This window comes from Squalius cephalus, assembly GCF_949319135.1.
Source record: "Squalius cephalus genome assembly, chromosome: 11".
Classification (NCBI taxonomy): domain Eukaryota; kingdom Metazoa; phylum Chordata; class Actinopteri; order Cypriniformes; family Leuciscidae; genus Squalius; species Squalius cephalus.
The window spans coordinates 12,128,728-12,152,705 of record NC_137132.1 but is presented as its reverse complement, the minus strand read 5'-3'; the positions used below and the strand labels follow the sequence as shown (position 1 = coordinate 12,152,705).

General features: G+C 36.7%; 1 protein-coding gene across 4 annotated transcripts; it reads right to left on the bottom strand.

The window, feature by feature from the left end:
• Window positions 1-8: 8 nt before the first annotated feature.
• LOC307167747 (uncharacterized protein) lies at window positions 9-19,037 on the bottom strand. Of its 4 annotated transcripts, XM_079887021.1 has the most exons (15): window positions 19,008-19,037; window positions 18,358-18,388; window positions 8,354-8,680; window positions 7,574-7,882; window positions 6,186-6,473; window positions 5,946-6,093; window positions 5,616-5,785; window positions 5,246-5,533; window positions 4,386-4,697; window positions 3,076-3,363; window positions 2,813-2,969; window positions 1,570-1,730; window positions 1,407-1,482; window positions 1,030-1,060; window positions 9-936 (listed from the first exon to the last, which is right to left on the bottom strand). In XM_079887021.1, exons 3-15 carry the CDS (start codon window positions 8,532-8,534, stop codon window positions 790-792), a joined length of 2,556 nt encoding a protein of 851 aa, XP_079743147.1. In that variant the 5' UTR covers window positions 8,535-8,680; window positions 18,358-18,388; window positions 19,008-19,037; the 3' UTR covers window positions 9-789. The 4 variants fall into 4 exon arrangements, with proteins under 4 accessions (XP_079743147.1, XP_079743148.1, XP_079743145.1 ...); XM_079887022.1 differs by lacking the exon at window positions 18,358-18,388 and having other exon boundaries at window positions 19,008-19,029; XM_079887019.1 differs by lacking the exons at window positions 18,358-18,388; window positions 19,008-19,037 and adding an exon at window positions 10,615-10,792.
• Between the last annotated feature and the right edge of the window lie 4,941 nt (window positions 19,038-23,978).

Below are 23,978 nucleotides of genomic sequence, written 5' to 3'. Positions count from 1 at the left end.
ACGTATTTAAATTAGTCAAGTATTTTATTCTCTTTTTAGAAGTATCAATCACAGTGACATTATTTCACCTAAACGTCTTACAATAGAACATCAGCAACACATAGGAAGACCAGTCTTAATTCAGACGAAGACTAAATATATAAGTATTAAGTAGTAAAAAAATCAGACTGGACAGTTGCAGTACTTTACAGATGTATAGATTCCCCCACCATATACTGCACGATCACCAGAGGGTGCTACAGCGTAACAGATTCAGATTCCCTCACCATATACTGCACGATCACCAGAGGGTGCTACAGCGTTACAGATTCAGTCAGTTTGTGCACTACAAGTCCAGTTGGAATTGAAACAAGATAGAAGACAACAACCAGACATTTAAAGTATATGTCTGTGCAAATCAGATCAAAATAACAATCTAAACAGATAGGAAAACATTCATTACAAACATGCTCACAAAAACAATGCTACTTAATTATAATGCTGAAAGTAATACCAAGCTACTTAAATCTGGGACTTTGCCCTACAATCGGTATTGGTAATTGAGGAATAAGAACACTGATGTAAGGCAATTTCAATGCAAATATACAGTGGTGTCCAAGAGCCTGAGACCACTAGTGAAATATCCATGTTAACAATTTCTCTTTTCATTACCACTTATATTATTTTATATGAAAATGAAAGATTTTCTAGACATGTCCCCCTTTTCGAAAGCATGCATCCAAGCTGGCCTGAACTCTAAAAGTGTGTGCAAAAACTGATATATTACCTGCATAAAACCCAACCGGTGATTCACACAGTGCTTTTAACATCAAAAACAATAGAATAGTGCACAAGCTCCGCATAGTGTGGCCCAGCCTCGCCTGGAAGCAACGTCCTCTCTGGGCAACGAGGGTCCTGCATTAGAGCTGATAGAGACTCGCGCTCTTTCCTGTTCTTCTTTTTTTAAACAAACAAACAAAAATGTAATACTTGATTTAAATGAGCCATTGATATCTTATTGGACAAACTAATCATATAACACTTCTGTACCTTTTGTGATGAGTGACTTTTCCCACTTTTACTAGAAAGAAATAACAATTGGATAAGACATGTTAATTTATATAGGTCTGTTTTTTTGTACAACAAAAAAGGCATCACTTTTGCAATTTTAATTGACGACATCAGTCTGTACCACTGAGGCATGAACAATCTGTTTATGTCTAGTGAATAGCAGAGTAGCGGTAGATGTGGTTTTTCGTCTGCCAGCTTGTGCAAGCCACCATGTATCCTGTTTATGAACACTATGCATGTTATTGGTCTAGGTAAGATACCTTGCTTCCTGTTTGCCTCCTCTAATCTCACCTGTATGGTAATATATATATAAAACTAAATTGTACCTAAGGTTGTTAGAAAGCAACTCTACTCACCAGAGGACAAACAAAACGATGATCAAGATGAGGGCGATTGCAGCGGCTGACGTGAAGCAGATGATGATGAATATCACTGTGGGAAATCAGACAGAATTTTCATTTCATCTATATACTACCAATATTGATCATCTAGAGTAGGGCTGATATGTGCTAAACTCACTGTGTTCAGTCTCTTCACTGGTTACATCCACACGAATTAAAACATTAGCCGTGAGGTGCTGGTACGAGACATGGCATAAGTACAGTCCTGCATCCAGTTCAGACACTGGTTTTGTAAAAACTAATGCCATGGAAACAGTGTGTGCTGCTGACCCGTCCTCCCTGGGATAAGAACAATTCAGAGGCATGGTTCAGAGAAAAAAAACAACACTGGTGTGTGTGCAAAAAAAAGTCCATTTATTCCCTAGAAACTAATAGATGGAACATAGAGAAGAATTTTGGTTCATTTGTCACTAGCACATATAAAACAAATTACAATGGGTATTGAAAAAGTTAAAGGAATAGTTTACACAAATAAAAATTCTGCAATCATTTACTCACCCTCATGTCATTTCAAACCTCTTTGACTTTCTTTTGTTCATGGAACATGTTCACTTTGCTCTTCTGAACAGAATAATAGTGAATGGTGATGCATACTGTCAAGCTCCTAGCTTTTTTACATTTTAATTTTACTTTGTAATTTTGTTATTATCATTAATTATAATAATAAATATTTTTGTTTAGCTTTATTTTTCTTTCAGTTTTTAGTAATTTCAGTACTTCACTGATTTCAGTTAGTTGTTAAGGGAACATTTCTAATTTACTTTTTTTTATATTATATAATATTTCAGCTTTATATCAATTAGCAAAAACAATTTGTAATACATGTAGTTTTGGTTTTAATTGACAATAACACTCTAGTAGCTTGACAGCATCTGTCTCCAGTCATTTACATTGTATGGAAAAGAGCAGCATGAACATTCTGCTGAATATCTTCTTTTGTGCTTCATAGAAAATCATAAAAGTTTGGGATGAACTGAAGGCGAGTAAGATAATGTAGTAGTGTTCATTAAAAATGACAAACTTAAGGGAGCATTGCTCTGTGATAATAGTAAAAGCATGTAATGGTTCAATCAAAACGAATACTCTAGAACTTCACAGTCTGATGCAGTGAAACATGATTGTAAAAACTTTTACTAGCCCTTCTCTTCTCTATTTATCCCTCTGGGTGTCTGGCATAAAAGAAAAATCAATTTGCCACGTTTAGGCTTTAAGAGAGAGTGCTGTGGAACTGCACCTTAGGCTGTGATACTGTCATGAAGTTTTTTCTATTTTTTGATGGGCACTATTATAAATGAATATATAAATATATATGAATTCTTAAGTATGTTGTGTCTTATTTAAACATGCATGACTCAACATACCTGTAACATATCGTCTTGTATGATGGTGCATTGCCGTGGGCTCTGAGAAGTATCTTCTGATTAGGGAGGTTTTCTTGCAATGCTAATCGATGCACATGCTGGCCATGACTTCTACGTTCAAATGTGGTTTTGTTTACAACCTCAATAGATGAGATAGCTGAGTGGAAAAAACAACAGATTGCATTCAGCAAATAAAATACATTACTGAATGAACAGCCAGAATTCATGCCAATCACCATTTTTTTAAGTTGAGAAACACTTACAGTATTTTGGAACACGAATCGCCAGTCTCTCATCCCTGCCGAGCTTGTTCTGGATCAGACATATCAAATACTTTCCCTCATACTGACTGAGTTCAAATGCATAAGTTGAATTGACTTCTACTTTAATTCCGTCGTTCTTGGACTCAGTAGTTGCCGGAATTACGGTGTCCTCATCAGGAAGGACCCAGGATATGTTGGGTTTCACCCCTTCGCCGCTATACTCGCACACAGCATGCCAAATATGAGTGTGTCTCCCTTCACCCAAAAACACACGGCTTGCAGACGGACCTAATAGCAAAGAGGTTTTCATTACTTGATGTATCGGCCAGTGTTTCCATTAGCTATATAATCTCAAGGCCAATTATCACTGCACTGTCCAACACCGACCAACAGCAACAGACACATACGTCAGGTTTTGGTGGATCAGTGTGTTACCCCAGTTGCTATCTGTTGGTGTAGGTCAGTGGTTGTTTTCACCGATGGAACGTTTAATTGGCATTTGTCTGTAGTGGAATGTCTGAGATGTACTGTAATCCGATGATTGTCCGTGTTGGTCGGCGTCTGTCAGTGCAGTGTGAATTGGCCTTTATTCAGCATGGAATGAAAATTCACCCATCTATTTTCTAAATGCATGTTATTAATCTTAAAGTGAACCATTCATCATGCATATATGTATCGATATATATTTTTTTATTTATTAATGATATTTTTTTTATTTAAAAAAGATCAATGCACAGAACTAAGCTCTGTTTTACATTTTTCTTTTTTGTAAATCCGTTTCACTTAGATGTACACCACAATACGAAAGACTAGATCTGACTCGGCACTTCTGTTACATTGTGACCAAAGGAATAGGGTTTGAGACAGGTTAAGCGCAACTGATTGCATTTGTCGATTACCACAAAAAATTATTTTGACTCGTCCCTCATATTTTTTTTTTTTTAAATGCAAAAACTGAGATTTCGGTAAGGCCCTTATACAATGACAGTGTACACTCAGTGACACTTAGTTTTTTAACTTTTAAAGATTGCCCCAATCACTTCCATTGTAAATACACTGTAACCCAGATTTTTGGAGTCACAATTAATTTTATTGGTAATCAACATTATGCCAACTGCTGTTGATTAAGCTTAACTTTTACAAGAATATTTCTTTAAATTCCAGCAATAAGCAGCACAGCATACAGATTGGTAGATCGCAGTGATATACAGTGACAATTAGGTCAGTGAATGGTTTGACATTTAGTTTCCTAATGTAATCAAATTAATATATTTTGGCTCAAGAGGGGTTAATTTAATAATGAAACTTACCTAAGCGTGGGAGGTCAATAGTCTTGTTCTCTGGTTTCTCTAACCCTTGAGGCTCAACCGCACAGGTCACACTGCATCCGGAATGTGAGTAAATAGGAATACGTGCCGCACTCTCGGCGGCAAACTTATGACTCTGCTGAAAGTCAGGCTGACTCATTACGAACTCATTAGAGCCACTGTCATTGCCATGGCAGTCTACGGCCCAGGTGATGGCTGCTACTGGAGTCTGGCTCTGCACTGAACACACCAGCCATGTGTATGCAACGCCACTGTCCCATTTAATACTAGACTGCAAGGTTATATTTGGCGGTGCTGCAAAAAAGACCAAAATGTCAGAATGTTTGATAGATAGCTGTTATAAAACCTAGTCTGTCTGTCTATCTATCTATCTATCTATCTATCTATCTATCTATCTATCTATCTATCTATCTCTATCTATCTATCTATCTATCTATCTATCTATCTATCTATCTATCTATCTATCTATCTATCCATCCATCCATCCATCCATCCATCCATCCATCCATCCATCCATCCATCCATCCATCCATCCATCCATCCATCCATCCATCCATCCATCCATCCATCCATCCATCCATCCATCAAAACATTAGACAATTTGTTTTCAATGTTTTGTGTATGACAAACGTTGCTTTTCTAGTTAAAAATTACAGTTGAGTCTTTGAATTTCAATTACAATTAAATTTGAATCTCAATTCTACATCCTGTTTGCTACAACTATTCAAATTCAGGAATTGAATTTAAAAGGCATTCCCATTTAGGTTCAGAATGGTGCACAACCCTGCTACATGTTTAACATCTAGAATGAATTTAGAGAATAAAAGCCACCAGTGTCTTACCACACATAGGAAGAGCAATCTGCCGCCTCTCTTTTTCCATGAAAGCAGGATGGTCGACTACACACTCAGCTACATATTCGCGTGCCATGCAGCTGGGCACAGTCAAGACACTTTTGACAGAATAAGATCCATTATAGGATGTGACATTAGACTGAATTGTACTATTCATCTCTTGCGAAATGATCCAGGACATGTTTGCAGTGGGAACAGCATTGAAGGCCAAACACTCAATGTGAATGTACTCTGAATTCTCTACTAAATTCACACTGATGTTTGGGGGAAATATCACTGAAAACAAACACATATTTAAAATGTAAATAGAGTGTGGAATGTGAATACAGTTTTATGATAAAATATTATGATAGCATACCTGGCAAAATAACTTTTGGATTCACTTCAATTGTGAATTGCAAGGAAACTTGATGCCTACGGTAAGACGCCTGGCAGAGATACTGTCCAGCAAGGTGCAGCTCTACAGGACCTCTGATAAAGATATCGCTGCCAACCACATCCACATCCTCAGGCAGTGGTTGACCTTCCCTTGATTAAATGAAACAAAAGTGCAGAGCAAGCATTTCACAACTTGTCTCAGTGTCTTTATGCTGTAGCAAATATACTAGAATCCAATATTTTTATAATGTGGAGGAAATTGTCTAAAACTATCATTGTGTTGCATCAGTATATTATTAATAACTCTTACCTGGAACAGTTCATTTTATAACTTGGTAAATTGGACAAAACATCCATCCTTATTGTAATGTTCACATCCCCCACCTCAAACGCCAGTGAAGTCTGATTCTCACTGTTAATGGGATCATCAACGTCCTTCAGCTGAAGTGAGGAAAGATCTAGAGGGTACAAAGTTTTTACAAGTGAGAGACCGCTTCAAACATGCTACATATGTGTATCTAATTAGTTTAAATAGTGCTGGTATACTCACAGTAAATTGGCAAAGTGATTGTCCTTGTGTTTATGAAAGGGAGAAACATGTAGCCAAAAACACAAGAGATAGTTTCTCCTTCATAAGGATCTGATGGGAACCGGTAAGAACTGATAACAGACTCTGGTTTGGAGTCATTTTTCAGTAAAGGTGGTGTGCTTTTGAATTCAGGCAGTCTCCATGTGATATTTGGATGTGGACTCCCCCCTGTTGCCATGCAGATGACCTCTTGAAAGTCTTCTCCTCCTTCTTGGACCAGGACAGTCTCCATGCTAATAATTGGAGAAACTGATAAAAAGAAGAAAAGTGCCAATATGAACAGTGGAAGTTCATGAAAAATCCTCTAAGAGACTATCCTATTTAGAAAACTGAGAAGTGTATCTGTTAGTATTATCTTAAGGTTAAACAAGCTGACATTTGAGTTTAACTGAGTTTTATCAGCTGTTCCTTCTGTTTACCAAGCTGTTGGAGATGCTAACTATAGCTCCAACAAGGACAATTGGTTTAGATGTCATGTTTTAAGAAATAACAAAGGGTGAATTCACTAAAAAGTAGCGGCACTTTTGCGTGCAGCATTTCAGTGCAAAACCCTATTCACTAAACACATGCAATCTAGTTTTGCTAGGCACTGAATAGCGCAGTGAGTATTCAAATTAAGCTGTTGTTGTTCTTTTCATGCCAAACGCTATGCTTTATGTAAATTCTACTTTATATGTAAAATTTGCCTTTATAGATTGTGTCCTATATGTATGTATGTATGTTTATAAGTAAATATGTTAAATTACAAGTTACAAAAATCTACAGCAATTAATTGCGCTATTACCGCTAACATAAGGCAGAAGGTAAACAGAATTATATAAAGGGACGTTCATGTACATTTTCTATTAACCATGGCTGCAGTAATTGAACAAATGATGGACATTATACATGCATAACAACATTATAACTGGGCATATATCAAAATGCATGACACTTTCTACATTTAAAAAGCAGTTTCATGTGACTTGATCCCAGGGAATTACTTGCTAAAACACGCTAAAAACCCTAACTCTGAGAACAGTTTTTGCTGAGTCCACCAGTATTCTATTTTGTAGAATATAAGTTAAGTTTTTGTATTCTTTAAGAAACACCTCTATGCTGTAGCTTCAGAGTATGACTTTTGTGGTCAGACAGCTGCTGCAAATACCGCAGGAAACACATGCAACACTGGCGCAAAGTGCAGACAGTATACCAACTTGATTTCTCAGTTCTACCTTTCAGGTTTCATAAAAAAAAACCTCAGCCAATGCACAAGAACAGAAAAGTAATTTCTGTTGTCTGACACTCTCTGGCTTTTCCTAATAGCGATATCTCTTTTGATTACCTGTACCTATCAAAACTGAACTTACCAAATGTGTCCACCTCAATGTTGACTCTCTCAGGTTCAGTAAAAGCTGAATGATTGACCACACAGGTAACAGTGCTCTCATTATTCATAATTAAGGGGAAGCGCAGTACACTGATTGAACTGGTTGTGCCATTGGGATGAACTGTATTAGTCATGTTCACAGAGAAGATGTCATCTCTTGGAAGGGCACCAGAGATCTCCCATCTAATCACAGCCTTAGGCTTGGCACTGGAGGCAGAGCAAGTGACAGCATGGTAGAGGGTCCTGTTCACAACTTCCTTCTTCACAGTTATGTCAATATCAGGCCGAGCTTAGAGACAAAACAGAGAGACTGATAAGTTTTGCATGTATGTAACCTCAAAATGAATAGATCACCCAAAAAACTTAAAATGTCTTAATTTACTCACCCTTCATGTCATACATATTTTTTTGGGGGGAAAAAAGCTCAAATTACAATGAAAGTGAAAGGGGACTTGGGCTGTCAAGCTTCAAAACTGACATAAAACACCAAAACCATTTGACTTGCACCTTGCAGGAACCAATTGTTCCAAAGTTGACATAAAGTGACATTAACAGCTCACTGTTATTGCTTTCATTGTTTGGAAAAGAGGGCCCACACAATTTAGCAAAATACATTTTTGTGTGTGTGTTCCACAGAGGAAGAAAAGTAGGTTCAGTACAACATGAGAGTGACTAAATTATTTGAATTTCATTTTTGGTGAACTATTCAGAAATCCGTGGCTAATTCAGTCTTCACACTTCAATCTTTATTCATACTCACCAATAACTCTGAAAAACATGGTGTCCTTTGTTTCATCCTCTAAAGAGTTAAAGATGCATGCATATTCTCCCTCTAGGTCGAGACTTGTCACGTTTACCTTTACGGTAAGGTTTGTAAGAAATGCCGGCATATCAAAGTTTTCTCTTTTGAAAGGTATATTTGGCCCAAAGTAGCCTGCCATTTTCTTTGACTTCTTTGAAGAATCCAGCCGGTTCCAGGAGGAGTAAATGATATCACTTTGTCCAGTGTACAGACAATGCAGGTAGACCTCCTCTCCCAAAATCCCGGTCACAGTCTGGTTGAGAACCAAGTCTCTGGCCTCTGAATCTATATATGTATATAAAAAAGGATGGGGATGAATATTACTCAAAGATTTAATGACATAGTCCATTACAGTAATCATTATGGTAACAACTAATGTTATTTGTTATTTACGTTCAACGTGTCCCCTGCTAACCCCACATATATAAAGCACAGTCAGGGGAAGTGCCAGCACTTGGCACTCTTAATAAACTTTGACAGATTTCTTCATTCATGATAGGGCGGCCAACAAAAGGATTTCTTGACATGTCCATTTAACACTCCCTAACATTTTGTGAAATGAATCCTGAAGGGCATATTATGTAACCCAGAGTAAATTAAGAAACAACATTCTCAAAAGGATAATTCACCCAGACAAAAAAGAAGTAAGTTCTGTCATTATTTATTCACCCTCGTGTGGTTTCAAACCTGAATGACCTTTTTCATTGTGGAAGGCAAAAGAAGACATTTTAAAGAAAGTCCTAGCTGCGCTTTTCATATATTGAAAGTTAATGGGGATTTGGCCTGTCAAGCTCCAAAATAACAAAAAGCACCATAAAAAGAATAGAAAAGTAGTTTTGTGTGATATATACAGCAAGTCTTCTTAAGTTATACTGAACTTTAGGTCAGGTCGACTACTTTTTGCGGTGCTTTTGCATCCAATCTCCATTCATTGTGATGGAAAAGAGCAGCCAGCACATTATTCAAATATCTCCTTTTGTGTTCCAATGAAGAAAGTCAGTCATACAGAATTTTAAAATGACATGAGGGTAAATAAATGACAGAATAGGTGAACTATAAGGACCATTCACAATTTCGCACTGTTCAGAAAAGCTAAAATTATCTTAAAAATGCAATGTATCAGCAACATTGCTTACAATGTTTAAAGGATATGCATAAGGCCCTGATAAAAAAAAGTGACATCAGCTGCAGCATGCATAGAGTCTAGGATGGAAATTGAGTCGCTTTGCACGAGAGGAAGCAGATGTTTTTGGTTTCTTAATCATGTGACACAACTTTCCACAGGTCTTTCACACACATGTTGCGTGCTGCTGTAAACCGCACACATACCACTGTCGTCATTTAACTGATTGCATGCAAACACAATCCTGTGTTCAAATCACAGCTGCTAAATGCGTCATCACTACACTGATTTGATACAATAACAAATCTTGACACCATCAAGACAAAGAAAAGACACACAAACTGCAAAACACAATTGCAATAGACTATTTTATTTTTATTCACTTTATTTTCTGAAAAAAGATTAATCTTGCCTTGCTACTGTACATACTGAACAATTTAAACCACATTTTTCTTCTTCTTTTTTTAAATGTAATCTTTTCCTGCATGGGATCTAATTTCATCAGTACTTCTAAATGAATACAAGACAGAATTTATTGTTTCCATGCACCATTGGTTTCAGAATGAACGGGACATGTGGTTAAATGTTTCTTCTCGAAAGGACAGTGGAAATGCCTAAAACACAATTTGTGAAAGAATCTTCATTCATTGCATGCAGCTCTTCTCAATTAGCAATAGATATTATTATTATGATAAGCATCACTAACTCAAAATTTTGCTGCAATAACAGCCAAAGCTCAAACTAACAATAGCATCAAACAAAATAGCATGTTAATTTAAAGTTAATTAAAAAGTTCAAATAATATTTTTGGTGCAAAATTGCAGATAATTGTCATTCCCTCCCTTTTTCTCTGGAAATGTCTTCTCAGTGTGAACAAACTGACACAGATTCAAATGAAATGTACAGGTTGTGTTGACATGTTTTACCAAATACTTCTAATTTACATTATTCCATCCAAAAGCTGTATGTTCTTATATATAGCCTACCATATAATATGCAAGCTCTTCAAAGAGGCCAGAAAATACAACAGCATCATCTGATACAAGCTGTTCAAATTAAGCCAAAAATGATTAAACCTGAGAGGATATGAACCTACCTTGCAATTCCATGCTGTGAGCAAGATTCAGAACCATTCCTAAAATAAAAAATATTGGCAGGCCCATGTTGAAGTCATTAAAGAAGGCAACTGGAGCAAAAAAACACTTGAATGTATGTGCCAGGGTGTGTGTGTGTGGTTGAATCTCTTAGGCTGTGGGGCAGAAGAGGTCATAGTCAGCTGCCAATGGTGTGTGTGTGTGTGTGTCTGTGTTCCTCACCCCAAACCCCAAAATACTTGCGCTTTGAATAACCCACAAACTACTTGTCTCCACTATATTTTTAAATCATTACTTCAAAATGAATCTCATGCCCATTATGGACATAGATTTGATATAGTATCTTTTTTCCCTGTATGTTCTGGTGTGACAACATCTTACAGTAATGAAATTATAATTACTATATTTACTATTTACTATATTATAATTATAATAATGTTAATGAGTTGTAGGTGTTTAAAAATGTTTAAAAATATAAAACCACACATTTAAAAAGATATACCACAAAAGTTTCCATTTACATTTTACTGCAAACCATTCAGACCAAAGTCATATTTAGAGACACTGGATTGGTCCCATTAAAATTAATTGTGTGTGTAAAAATAAAAAAGACACAGATTAAAATGACATTAAATTACTAGATTAATAGACACAATTTTTCTTTATAGTTATAGTAAGTAATTCTCATAGCGGAGAAGCAGTCAAGACAAGTCAAGCTTTCCAATCCCGTCACTAAAAGTAACTGTCAATTTGTCAGTTATCATTCTTAGTCATACATCCACTTTCAGTAAGTCCCATCTGAAAAGTGAGTTGTAGAAAATAGAGGTCACCGTTTAAGAAACAACACAAAATCTGTTGACTCATCATACTGAGGTTTCAACGGCATTTTTACTCATTCACTGAACAATGAGAAAGAAGTTTCAGTACACGACAGACAGCGCTTGAGGTTTCTCAGTTTCCTACTTCATATAGTGGGTGTCAGGAGCATTTGCCGTCTGTTTTGTTGAGATGTTACTTGCTGAGTATCACTGTGCACAAAAACAGTCTCAGATGAGCACAGAAAGATTTACACATTCACTCATAGACATATTTTCTCACACGTTACACCACAGAATGACGGTTATCAAGGTAAACAGGAAGACTATGAGCCAAAGGACCTCAGCACAGGGTTCCTGTCAGTCACTGTTAAAATCTCCTTTAAAGGTAGTCAGTGGAGCTTGTACAAAATAGGCTCTCTGTTTTTTCCACGCATAGCCCTACATTATCTGGTGTTTTTCCTTTTTTCAGTTCATGATAACTTAGTTTATGTTTAAATTGTCCTTAGATTGGTGTATACTGTATCAACTGTACCAGTTTGGAGGGACTGTAATACTTGCAATAGCTATGTGGCTTTTAGGGATAAACTTTGATAAGGTGTCTGCTGGTACTGCTAATGCTGTGATGCACTTTGACAAAATGCAAATGAAAAGCTCATAACAACACTGTAAAAAAATCTTTTTTTGGGGGGGGGGGGGGGGGTATTATGAATGATTATGAATGCTGGATGAACCTTTTACATTTATCAAGACTAAATGTGTACTTTTACAGTAAAATGGTGTATGTAAAAATTGTGATTCAATTTTAAATATTTAGAGAAAACTGTAAAATCACACACTGTGACAGTCCTGGTGTGGCACATTTGATTATATTTCATATTTATTTTATGTATTTTTATTTATACCAGTAATGTACATTATGTCACAAAATCTACTGTAGGCGAGTTGTACAAACCCAAGTGCAGTTTGTTAAATGCAAAACACATTCAAACAAAACAAAACAAAACAAAACAAAACAAAACAGACTATAACTTGACTTGATAAACATGAGACTATAGCACCAGGTTGACACAAGTTACCAATACACGACAAGGCAACATGGCAATGAGGGCTTAAATACATGGGGAAACACTTGACAACAACAAAAACCAATGACAAAGTAGAACTAATCAAACAAGAACCAATGAGAAGACAGAACTGATATCAATGTAACAAGACAATGAACCAACGAGGAAGAAGGCTGCACCCAAAACCACATTGGCCCTGTCCCAAATGGCGCACTTCATATGGACATTCGGTCTAGTGGACTTAAATTGCGCGTGCTCGCCGAGTCAACGAGTCCATAGGCCGTCCCATTCAGCATTTTAACGCTCTGAAGTGTGCTCAGCAGCGCCCCCTTTGTACCCTTGAAGCGGTCGTCCGCGAAGCCCGCATAGATGCAGGCTCCACGCACTTTAACTACCCAGGAATCCTTGTGAAAGGCCAATCAGACAATGGATGGGAGGAGATTTCGCTCACGGATAATTGTTGACATGGCTGAGAAGAAAATATTACAGTTTTTATGACCTAGATGTACATTTTACCAGTTGTTACAGTTTATACAAACATTATGGTCATCGACCAGTGGTTGATGTCTCAAACATAATAATAGTGCGTTGAATAATACGATCACATTATGATTCATTAAATAAATAGAACCGAATGTCAGGGCTTTACTGAGTCATATGTAAACATAGTATGAATATTGAAACCTATAAATTCATCTGAAACTCATGCACATTTTCATTACGTGTTCAAATTGTAATCTTAGTTCAAATGGAACATTATGTATTATTATGTACAACTGTATACATCATTTAAATAAGCATGAAGTTTCTATTGTAATGCCCAGGTGGCATGCACAATATCAAATTATAGAACTGTAAAATTAGGCTGTGTAGTTGACATGGAGATAAGACGTCGGAGCGCAAAAATGTGATTTCTCCTGTCCAACAACAACCAGACCGTTATTTCCGGCGTGACGATCGAATCTGACCCAAAAATACCTCTCAATGTGCCCTCGTGGACTCACGCCAAGGGCCCTACAGGTCTGCACTACATGACGTCACCAAAGTGTGGACTCTGAGGAAGTCCACAAGTCCGGAGTGTGCCATTTGGGACAGGGCCATACTCACTTGAGTAGGTACTTATTTTGAATAAGTACTTACTTTGTGAGTGCTAAAAAAGTAAGTTCTATAGTATGAATCAAGATTGTGTGTAGTACGAAAGTAATCCAGATGTACCACATTCACCATGTTGTCATTATCATGTGGTCTACCTGCATTCACAAATCCTCTGCCGTGGCCTTGTGGGATAGGAAAGTGTCCATTATATGCACACTTCAGAATCTTGCCGGTAATCGGGGTACTTTTTGACGACTCTTTTATGAGTACTGTAAATTTGGACATACTTATTTTGTCACATACTGTTTTCTGGCTACTATATAGGGAAGTATGAGAAGAAGAAGAAGAAGAAGAAGAAGAAGAAGAAGAAGATCACATGAGGGGAACAGGGAATCACATGACAAAAACAGAAAACATGACTATCCCTGCGTCTCAATGTCCATACTATCCGTCCTAAACAGTATGTGAGATTGAAATAAGTATGTCCCAAAGCATAGTATGTTGAAAAGAGTATGCCTGAAGTCCTAGGATGGTCTACTATTTCCGGTGGATTTTCGAAGTATGGATCACTCTAAAGGCTAATATTACCCATAACCCATTGCGCTTTGGGGGAGGAACTACAAACACAAGTAGAAAGTTAAAAAACTACAAAACATGGCGCGACCGACAGTGAGAGGGTTAGATAAAGGTTTGAGTGACTATCAAAGTTTAACCTGATAGAAAATGATTTATTTAATGTTATCTGTGTTATATTTCATCTGCAATAACAATGTGGACCTTCATAAAGATCCGTTCGGCCATTACATTTTAAATGCATCATTATGCATTAATATGAGGAGAGTTCACTGCATGAAAGACCCGCGACTGCAGATCAAAGTGCTACTGCATTTCTCTCTGATACGGTAGGAAATTAAATGAAATGAAATGAGGAGGATTTTATCTTTGACAAGATGATTGACAGGCCAGTTTACTGTGACGGGAATGCGACAGAGAGCAACCGTTAAAGATGCAATTGAATGACGTGATAGTACGTCCCAAACTCTTCTGCTACACACTTAAAAGTATGCACTTTTTCTTCACAAAAAGAGTACATACTTTTTATAAGCAGGCGAATTGAAACGCAGCATCGGACAAATTTCTAAATAAAAGTCAAGAACACATGAACTGGAAACATGAAACAAGAAAAAACGTGACACATTTGGATGTAAATTATGTTGTGTAGTTGGGTAACACCATGCACTGACTACATGTTTATTAGCCATTGTTAACGAAAAGGCCAAGAGCTTTAATCCACAATGTGGCCTTCAAGTTTACCACCTCAATTTTTATGTTGGCTATTAGTCGGAAATGGTAGTGGGAACATTAAACGTGTACTTAGAATTTTAAAGGAAGAATCATGTTTACATAGAAAGTACTGGTGACAACGGTAACAGATGGCAGAAGATTTGGTGTCCACACTTCTGAGAGGACGCCAAACTTTCGCCCACCATGCCTGGCAAGCCGTTCGCTCCTGTGTAAAACTAGCAAACTAGGAAGCTTTTATCATGCCAACAAGCTCTGATGTCCCAACATTGGGGAGTCCACATTTTCTCCAGCCAAGGGAGGATGTCAGCAGAACAAGCTCAAGGGACATTTTACTAAGCCCTGCACTTTTCTGTGTCCTCTCGATGCCCGATGGATAAAATCAAAGTCAAAGTTTCAGTCAAAATGTATTCATATAGCACCATTTATACAGCGACAGCTGACCAATTTGCTTTACATTACATCATAAAATATAAAACAAAACATAAGTAAAAAAATGAATAAAAAAATAAAAAAGCCAATCTTATTACAGAAGTAAAATGGGTTGCAATTTCATGCTGTTTAATTATAAAAAAAGAAAACATTCATACATCTACGCTGTAAAAAGAAGAGGTTTTTGATGAAAGTCCAGTATTGCATGAGTAGATGGAGACCAGAATGCTATTAATTAAGTGGCAAGCAATTATAATTACATCTCCTTTCATGCAAGCATTCCTTATTATTTCTTCAAGCTGACACAACAGAAAATCCACACGCAACCTGTGAATGAGAGCATAAAGTGCTGCATGTAGAGGCAGGGCATTGGAGAGGATAATCAATACATTTCTTGAAGTCGAATCATACATAAATGCTCACTTAAGTGTGCTATATTTTGTCCCCTGGGGAATGTACTTTAAACATAGTCAGCACTCCACCTGACCGCCCAACCAGACATCATGTATTTTTATGAGGCCATTAAAACGTTTATATATATTATATTATAATATTCGTTTATATTATATATATATATATTGTTTTCAGCAATAGATTTCCAAAATGTGTTTTTAATGATAGGCACTTAATCAAACTAGTGCAACTTTAAGAAGGAAATTTGAAGTCATATAATACAAGTCATCAGTCATGCAGAGTGCCAAGCACAACCTACAGTATGACTGCCATCTAAGGGTAAAAACTCAAACTGACACAGATGTGCATTAGGGACACTCCAAAAACAGCATTAGATTAACTTTCGGAGGAAGGTACAAACACATTTATTAATTTAGCAGTTGTAACCGTATTAACCGCATACATTAGGTGTAATCAGCAGTGTGGCTAGAATTAAAAAAAGCACATTAATGCTTTCTATCTCATACCCTCATATTCTAAAAATAAATAAATGCATGAATAAACCAACATAAAATCTCCCTAAAACAGTTCTTCCCATGGGTGCGTCTCTGTGCTGATCTAATAGTTTTAAAGTGGTGCTCATCTAAATGGTCTGTCACACTTGCTGTTGCAACTGTCTGTTCATTAACATTATTGATCTGGCTCTAATGACCTTACAGTCAGCCTTTACTGTCAGCGTCCTTGTGTATGCTGTAATGTTTAAAATGCATTTATATTGGTTCCACAACTAGTTCCACTATCAGGCTTATGATAGTGTCAAACGGCTAGACCTAAACGATGACCTTGCACTGATGTTATCACAAATCAAATGTTTAGAAAGAGTGGACGCAAGGTACAAGTGTTGTCTGCTTCTGTAGCTTCCAGCCCACATACTCCCCACTCAACCTTTAATGTGATACAACAGAGACAAAAGATTCTATTTACTCTCTGTTTGCTTGTGCTGACTGTAGAAATACATGTGGCCAGGAGGATCAGTCAGAAGCACCTTGCCGTTGATGTTTATAAACCACAGCTGTGGTAAATCGTTGCCGATGGCAAGATCGATTTGCCTAATAGGCCGATGTTAATTGGAAGTAATTAGACGTGCTATTAATGCTCAATGTGAGGTAGTTTCAGCTCAAGACGTAAACAACCATGCACCCTTTTTCAGAAAATGAACCTGAAACATGAATAAGAAAATTAAAGGAATGGATCAGAATTTTTTTTTTAAAAATCAATAAATAATAGTCCACAACATAGTGCTTCGAACAGCATAGTGATAAAATACTAATAAAATTTTGAATTTTAAATGATTTAAATACACTTAAAGTTACAAATATTTATAATAAATAAAATAAAAATAAACAAGCAAATAAATAAATAAAATGTGTAAATATTTTAATATATATAGCCTATAATTTAAATACATTTAAATATTTATAATAAAAGAATAAATAAATAAAATGTGTCAATATTTTCACACACACAATATATATATATATATATATATATATATATATATATATATATATATATATATATATATATATATATATATATATATACTGTATATGAAACATACATACAATACATATATTTTATAGAATATAAAATGTATATATATAATAAAATAACATTTACATTTAAAATAATTGTTTAAATACATTTAAGGTTCAGTGAAATTATTTTGATGTTATAAATATTATTATATAGAAAGAAAGAAAGAAAGAAAGAAAGAAAGAAAGAAAGAAAGAAAGAAAGAAAGAAAGAAAGAAAGAAAGAAAGAAAGAAAGCAAGAAAGAAGAGTTGATTAATATTCTCATACAGCATCTTGGGTGGTTAAACATACTAAATATTGCAGATTTTTTGTCACAGCAGTAGCTGAAGTTCATGGGCAGTAAATCACATAATTTATATTCATTTAGTTTTGTACTACAGGCCTTCTGAATGACCTTCCTGGTTTGCAATTCAGGCAAAAGCTGGCCATAATTCAGTCAAAACACCTCTATACAGAACACTCCCAGAAATTTAATTATTTAAAGCAAATGCCATGCATCAGTGGGGCTGATATGCCCAGTGAATACATTTCTCTCCACAAGGGCATTCTGTCTAAACAGACAAATTGGTTGTTGTTGTTTGCTTAATCATTCCTGAATAAAGACACATATGATTCTATAAGATCAATGTGGTTAATCTACAAGATAAAAAGGGCTAAAAGTACTGAAGATTTTGAGACTTTTTTTGATACTTTGCAGCACTTTAGTGCTTCTTTATAGCGATGGAAAATCCTTGAATACAGATATTTTGTAACGGCAGCTTCCAACAAATCATGCAAAACCACCAAAACTGAAAACCAGCCACAGTGGAAAATTTTGCCACCTCTATTAACTTAAATATCCGCTTCTTCTACCAAAAACAAGAAACCAAAATGACTCTATAAACTTTTAACAGATCATAGAACTTTAATACCCACACACAGATCTCTAACACCAACATTATGATTGCCAAATAAATGAAACAGATCTTTAATTTGACCTGTAGCTGAAGCATAGTTAGAAATTAAAACATGTGAGATTTACCTCTTAGGTAGTTAGTGACTCACTTGTCCAGCAGCTGCTGTCCAACAGCTAAACCTAAAGGAACAAGGCGCCATTATTCTACATTTTAGAGTCTGACATTTCGCTACTAATAGTTTTCAGGACTAGAATTTTAGGTCAGTAAAATGGTCTGCCTGGAGCCAGACAGTTTTATTGCATTCTGGCATTACAAAAGCCGGGAGAAATGAAATTGCATTGTCACGGCTCCCAGGGCCCTTATCCCCAATGACGGAGTGACATAAACGCACGAGCCCTCTAGGTATCGCTGCCAGTGGTGAATTTAATAACATGACTGGGCTCCCCGACAACGCAGGAACTAGGGGACGCACAGAGCTGTCAGAAGGCCTTTTGTTACTCAGACACCAGAGGTGCCACTAGCGAGACGGAACTAATTGAAAGCACTATATTACTCAGTGATTTACAGTCAGTGGGGTTACAAATATAGCTTTAAGGTTTTGCCGTCTCATAGGTTATTTAATTACTTGGTTGTTTGAGCGCGGAAACATACTTTACGCACGTAGGCTACGCGTACGCGAGCTCGGACAAACCTCAGTACGCAACGGGGCGATACAGTTCCATGAAGATGTCTGTGTGCCATTAAACTGGATGTTATATTCTTTAGGTAAAGTGCTATACACATAGCTATTGACACTACCTTGCTCAGAAGATTATCTTCAAACTGCTGCTATGCCATGATGGTAGTTGTAAGAAGAAGAAAAAACTTACGCAAATCTACGCTAAAGCGCCCCTTGCGGCAGCGCTGAGAATGCAACGCGAAGGCATAACATGCATAGATTTCTGAAAAACGCGTGAAATCGCGAGGCTATCTATTCAGCATAAGAAGTTACTGACTGTGTACAAAATCATATATATGCATACTCTCTTAAGTAGATACTTTTTTGAATAAATAATTACTTCATGGCTGCTAAAAAAGTAGGCCTACCTATAGGCTACGTTCTAAATAGTAGGCTAGCCTATATGAATGTGTGTAGTATGAACTTAGGCCCTGTCCCAAATGGCACACTCCGGACTTGTGGACTTCCTCAGAGTCCACACTTTGCTGACGTCATGTAGTGCACTGCAGACCTATACATAATAATATAATGTTCCATTTGAACTAAGATTACAATTTTAACACATAATGAAAATGTGCTTGAGTTTCAGATTAATTTACAGGTTTCAATATTCATATATGACTCAGTAAAGCCCTGACATTTGGTTCTAATTATTTAATGAATCATAATGTGATCATATTATTCAACGCACTATTATTATGTTTCAGACATCAACCACTGCTTGATGACCATAATGTTTGTATAAACTGTAGGTAACAACTGGTAAAATGTACATCTAGGTCATAAAAAACGTAATATTTTCTTCTCAGCCATGTCAACAATTATCCGTGAGCGACATCTCCTCCCATCCATTGTCTGCTTGGCCTTTTGCAAGGATTCCTGGGTAGTTAAAGTATGGAGCCTGCATCTATATGCGGGCTTTGCGGACGACCGCTTCAAGGGTACAAAGGGGGCGCTGCTGAGCACACTTCAGAGCGTTAAAATGTTGAATGGGACGGGCTACGGACTCGTAGACTCGGCGTGCACGCGCAATTTAAGTCCACGAGACCGAAAGTCCACATGAAGTGCACCATTTGGGACAGGGCCTAAATCTGGACGTACTGTAGGCTACTACTTTGGCCATGTTGTCATCATGTGACCTACCGGCTACCGGCATCAGTAAGATGGCTTCACTGCCATTCATAAATCCTCTACCGTGGTCTCATGGGATATGCACACTTAGGAATCTTCTCGGAAGAAGTAGGCTAGTTCATCCGGGTACCTTTTCCCTCTTTCGGACATATAGGCCTAGGCCTAGACCTATTTCTTTTGTCACTTACTGTCTTTCGCCTAGCAGGGAAGCGATTTCGGATGCAGCCTTTGTTTTACATGTTGTTTGTTTTTTAGATTTTTTTCTCGTTTACATGGTAATTCTACAAACGAAGAGCAAAATTTAATGTAGGCTATCTGTCCTCATCGGCCAGTTGACAAATTAAAACCTGAGCCACACTGTCTACTTTGACTGGCAGATTAAACTGTGTCTGCATTTTGCTAATAGTTAGCCCTGTATTCTTTGTCAAACAATGCTAGACTGAATAAGACACATGTTTTTATAATGTCTGAATAAGACACATTTTTTTTTATAACGTCTGAATAAGACACACAAGAAATGTTTTTATATTTTGTCTTTGAAGGATTTTTTGGATTTTTTTGGGTATGTTGTATATAGAATTTAAATCATTTTTAGTTAATGCACCATCTAAAACATTTTGGCAACTGATAACATTACATAAAAAGCATGACATTTGTTTCCCCTCAATGTGGTATTGATTTGGAGTTTGCAACAGGGACCCAGAGGAGAAATTACATTGAAGAAAACAGAGTAAGCCAGGGTTAAGAGGTGTCACATGAATGCTTCCTTAGTTGCTTTTTCAACTCGTAGAGTAATGCTCAACTCTTCTTCTCCGTCTCCTGCACAGTTCATCTTTCTTCCAGAGGAATTTTAGTTGGCACAGGCACAGAATAGAGCATTCGGGGGGCATTTAGACTTATTTATTATATGTTTTAATGGCTTTTGGGGGTGTAACCATGGATAAAGTCAAGTGCTATTAAACGCTGAAGTCTGAATTCGCATTCTTACCATTTTTGTTCTCATTAGGTTTCTTGGCAATGCGATTGAAAATCTTAGCAATGCGCTGCGCAACTCTTCATTGCTCTGACAGCGAGTCTATTTTGCTTCCTCTAGCGCAGCAGGCCAAAACAGAGGCTAACTTCTGACCGTCACAGCATGAATGCAGCGCAGCCCAACATTAAGTCCCTGTAATTAGGGCTTCAAGCTGCTTGCCTTTAATGGCTTTTAAAGGCTGGTTGTTCCCCTCACATTCTATCATAAGCAATTTATTAGACTCCTTAACCTCATTCTCCTTCCTGCCATTGTAGAAATGTATTTTGTGGTGAACCACTTTTAAAATATAGCGAAACCGTTTTAAAACTAGTTTTCCTTAATCACTGGTGTCTTAAGCTTTCATTAAGAGAATCAAAAAGGAACACCAATTAATCAAAGCAAATGACTAATTTTTTTTACCGAACAGCTGCTATGTTGCTTGGGGACATGGGGAGTGGGCAAATGTATTTGCACTGAAATGCAATGGTTATTTATTTATTTGAGGCAAAGCAATTTTTGGATGTCCATTATTTTTCTTTGTCTGTCTAATGCTTTTAAATGTAAACATTTATCATTTTTTAAAGTATAATAATAATTATTATATTATATTATATTATAAATCTTTCTTAATGTAAATATTTTAGTGGTGATTTTACTGTTGGGACATTGTTTTTTAATGTTTTTAAAATAAGTCTCATGCTCAACAATGCTGTTATATATATATATATATATATATATATATATATATATATATATATAGTAAAAAGAGCAATAGTGTGATATATTATCAAAAAGAATATTTCTGTGATGTCAAACTTGAATTTTCAGCATCATTACTCCAGTCTTCAGTGTCACATGATCCTTCAGAAATCATTCTAATATGCTAATTTGGTGCTTATTATTATCAATGTTGACAACAGTTGTACTGCTTAATATTTTTGAGGAAATTGTGACACATATTTCCAAATTTTTTGATGTATAGAAAGTTCAAAACAACATTTATTTGAAATATAAATCTTTTAAAACATTGCATAAATGTATTTATTGTAACTTTTGATCAATTTAATGCATCCTTGAAAAAAAGTATTAATTGCCTTCTAAAATTTCAATCTCAGTTTATTTATATAGCACAATTAAAAACAACCACAGTTGACCAATGTGCTGTACAATGTTCTAAAACCAAAAACAATGAATAAAAATAAAACAAAACAAAACAACAACAGACAACAAGGGACATCACAAGTTATAGGCTACAGTGAAGAGATACGTTTTTTTTTATTTTTATATGTTGGTGCACCTGGGTTCAGGTGGTGTTATTGAACCCAAACATTTGAACGGTAGTGTATATGTTTCTAATACAGATGAAGATGTTGATAGGTGTTTTAATGATAGCAGCAGCGCTGATGAGTGACCACACACACACACACACACACACACACACACACACACACAACACACACACACACACACACACACACACACACACACACACACACACACACACACACACACACACACACACACACACACGGACTCTCCATAGACTTAATGGTTTTTATACTGTACAATCTGTATATTCTATCTCCTTACACTAACCCTACCCCTAAACCTACCCATCACAGAAAACTTTATGCATTTTTACATTTCCAAAAAAACTCATTCTGTATGATTTATAAGCTTGTTTACCCATGGGGACCTCTATTTAGGTCCCCACTGTGACACGAGTCCCCATGAGTCTGTGTGCATTCAGGTTGAAGTCCCCACGGGGATAGAAAAACAGGTACACACACACACACACACACACACACACACACACACACACACACACACACACACACACACACACACACACACACACACACACACACACACACACACACACACACACACACACACACACACACACACTATTGATATACTCACACATATTCTAATTATACAGTCCTTGAACCCACATAATGCTTATTCTGAGATGGTGCTGTGTAAAACCCTCTGTCTTTTCTTGTGGTTCTCGACCGGTTACTGTCCACCTGTTAGCAGCCAGCAGGTGGGACAAACGCTTTAAAATCCCTCAGCGACACAAGGAAACTGTTCTAGTAAGTGCTTCACTGGCAAAAGAAACATTACAAGATTGACAGATGGCTGTACATGGTATTACAATCAATATAGACTTTGGCTTGAAAAAGAAAAAATGAAAGAAGTCATGAACTTCAGGAATTGGGTGGTATATTCATGTAGGATTATATCTGCCTCAGCACTGGAAACTCTGTGAGGTAGATTCACTGTCAGTTTTCAGCGAAAATGTTGCCCACCCAAATTGTTCACAGGGCTTACATGCCATGATCCCAATTAGAGCCCAGGTCATGAGGGAAGCTTTAAATCACACATGTTCTCATTAGCACAACCACAAACTATACTGAACTGTATTTTTAGGTGTTGGTTCTCAACCGATCCCGAGACTAGTCAAATGGTTGGAGCCACTATGTGCAAGACATCTGAGGTTTCACATGGATACTGCAGAAACTAAAACATACTTCTCACATTTTGTCTTCACCCTGAAAAACCTGAAAAACCTCCAGAAAGCAATGCAATGATGGAACGTAACCCGTTCGTCGTCTTTGTTTTCAATCTCACTGGGGTTAAAAAAAACAACAGGCTTTTGTATTCATTGAGTTTCGGTATATAAAATGGCTCATTTAGAAAGCAATTTCAAGTCATTCAAACATGCCAAGTCTCATTTGATTGTCCGTGTAATAGTCAAAGTTACACATAGTACTCTTTAAATGTATTATAAAACAAATAATGACAATAAAAAAAAATGCTACAAGTGATTAGTTAATTGTAATTAGTATATACACATACACACCGAGAGAGATATAGTTAATACAAAGGTTACGGTAAACGGCTG

What these genes read in the sequence shown, in the direction of transcription:
- LOC307167747 (XM_079887019.1), bottom strand. Translation starts at nt 10,681, where the DNA reads ATGGGCCTGCCAATATTTTTTATTTTAGGAATGGTTCTGAATCTTGCT. An exon ending in TATTGACCTCCCACGCTTAG is followed by an intron (nt 3,364 to 4,385) that starts GTAAGTTTCATT and finishes CTTTGCTATTAG; the next exon opens with GTCCGTCTGCAAGCCGTGTG. An exon ending in CAGTGAAGAGACTGAACACA is followed by an intron (nt 1,483 to 1,569) that starts GTGAGTTTAGCA and finishes GATTTCCCACAG; the next exon opens with TGATATTCATCATCATCTGC.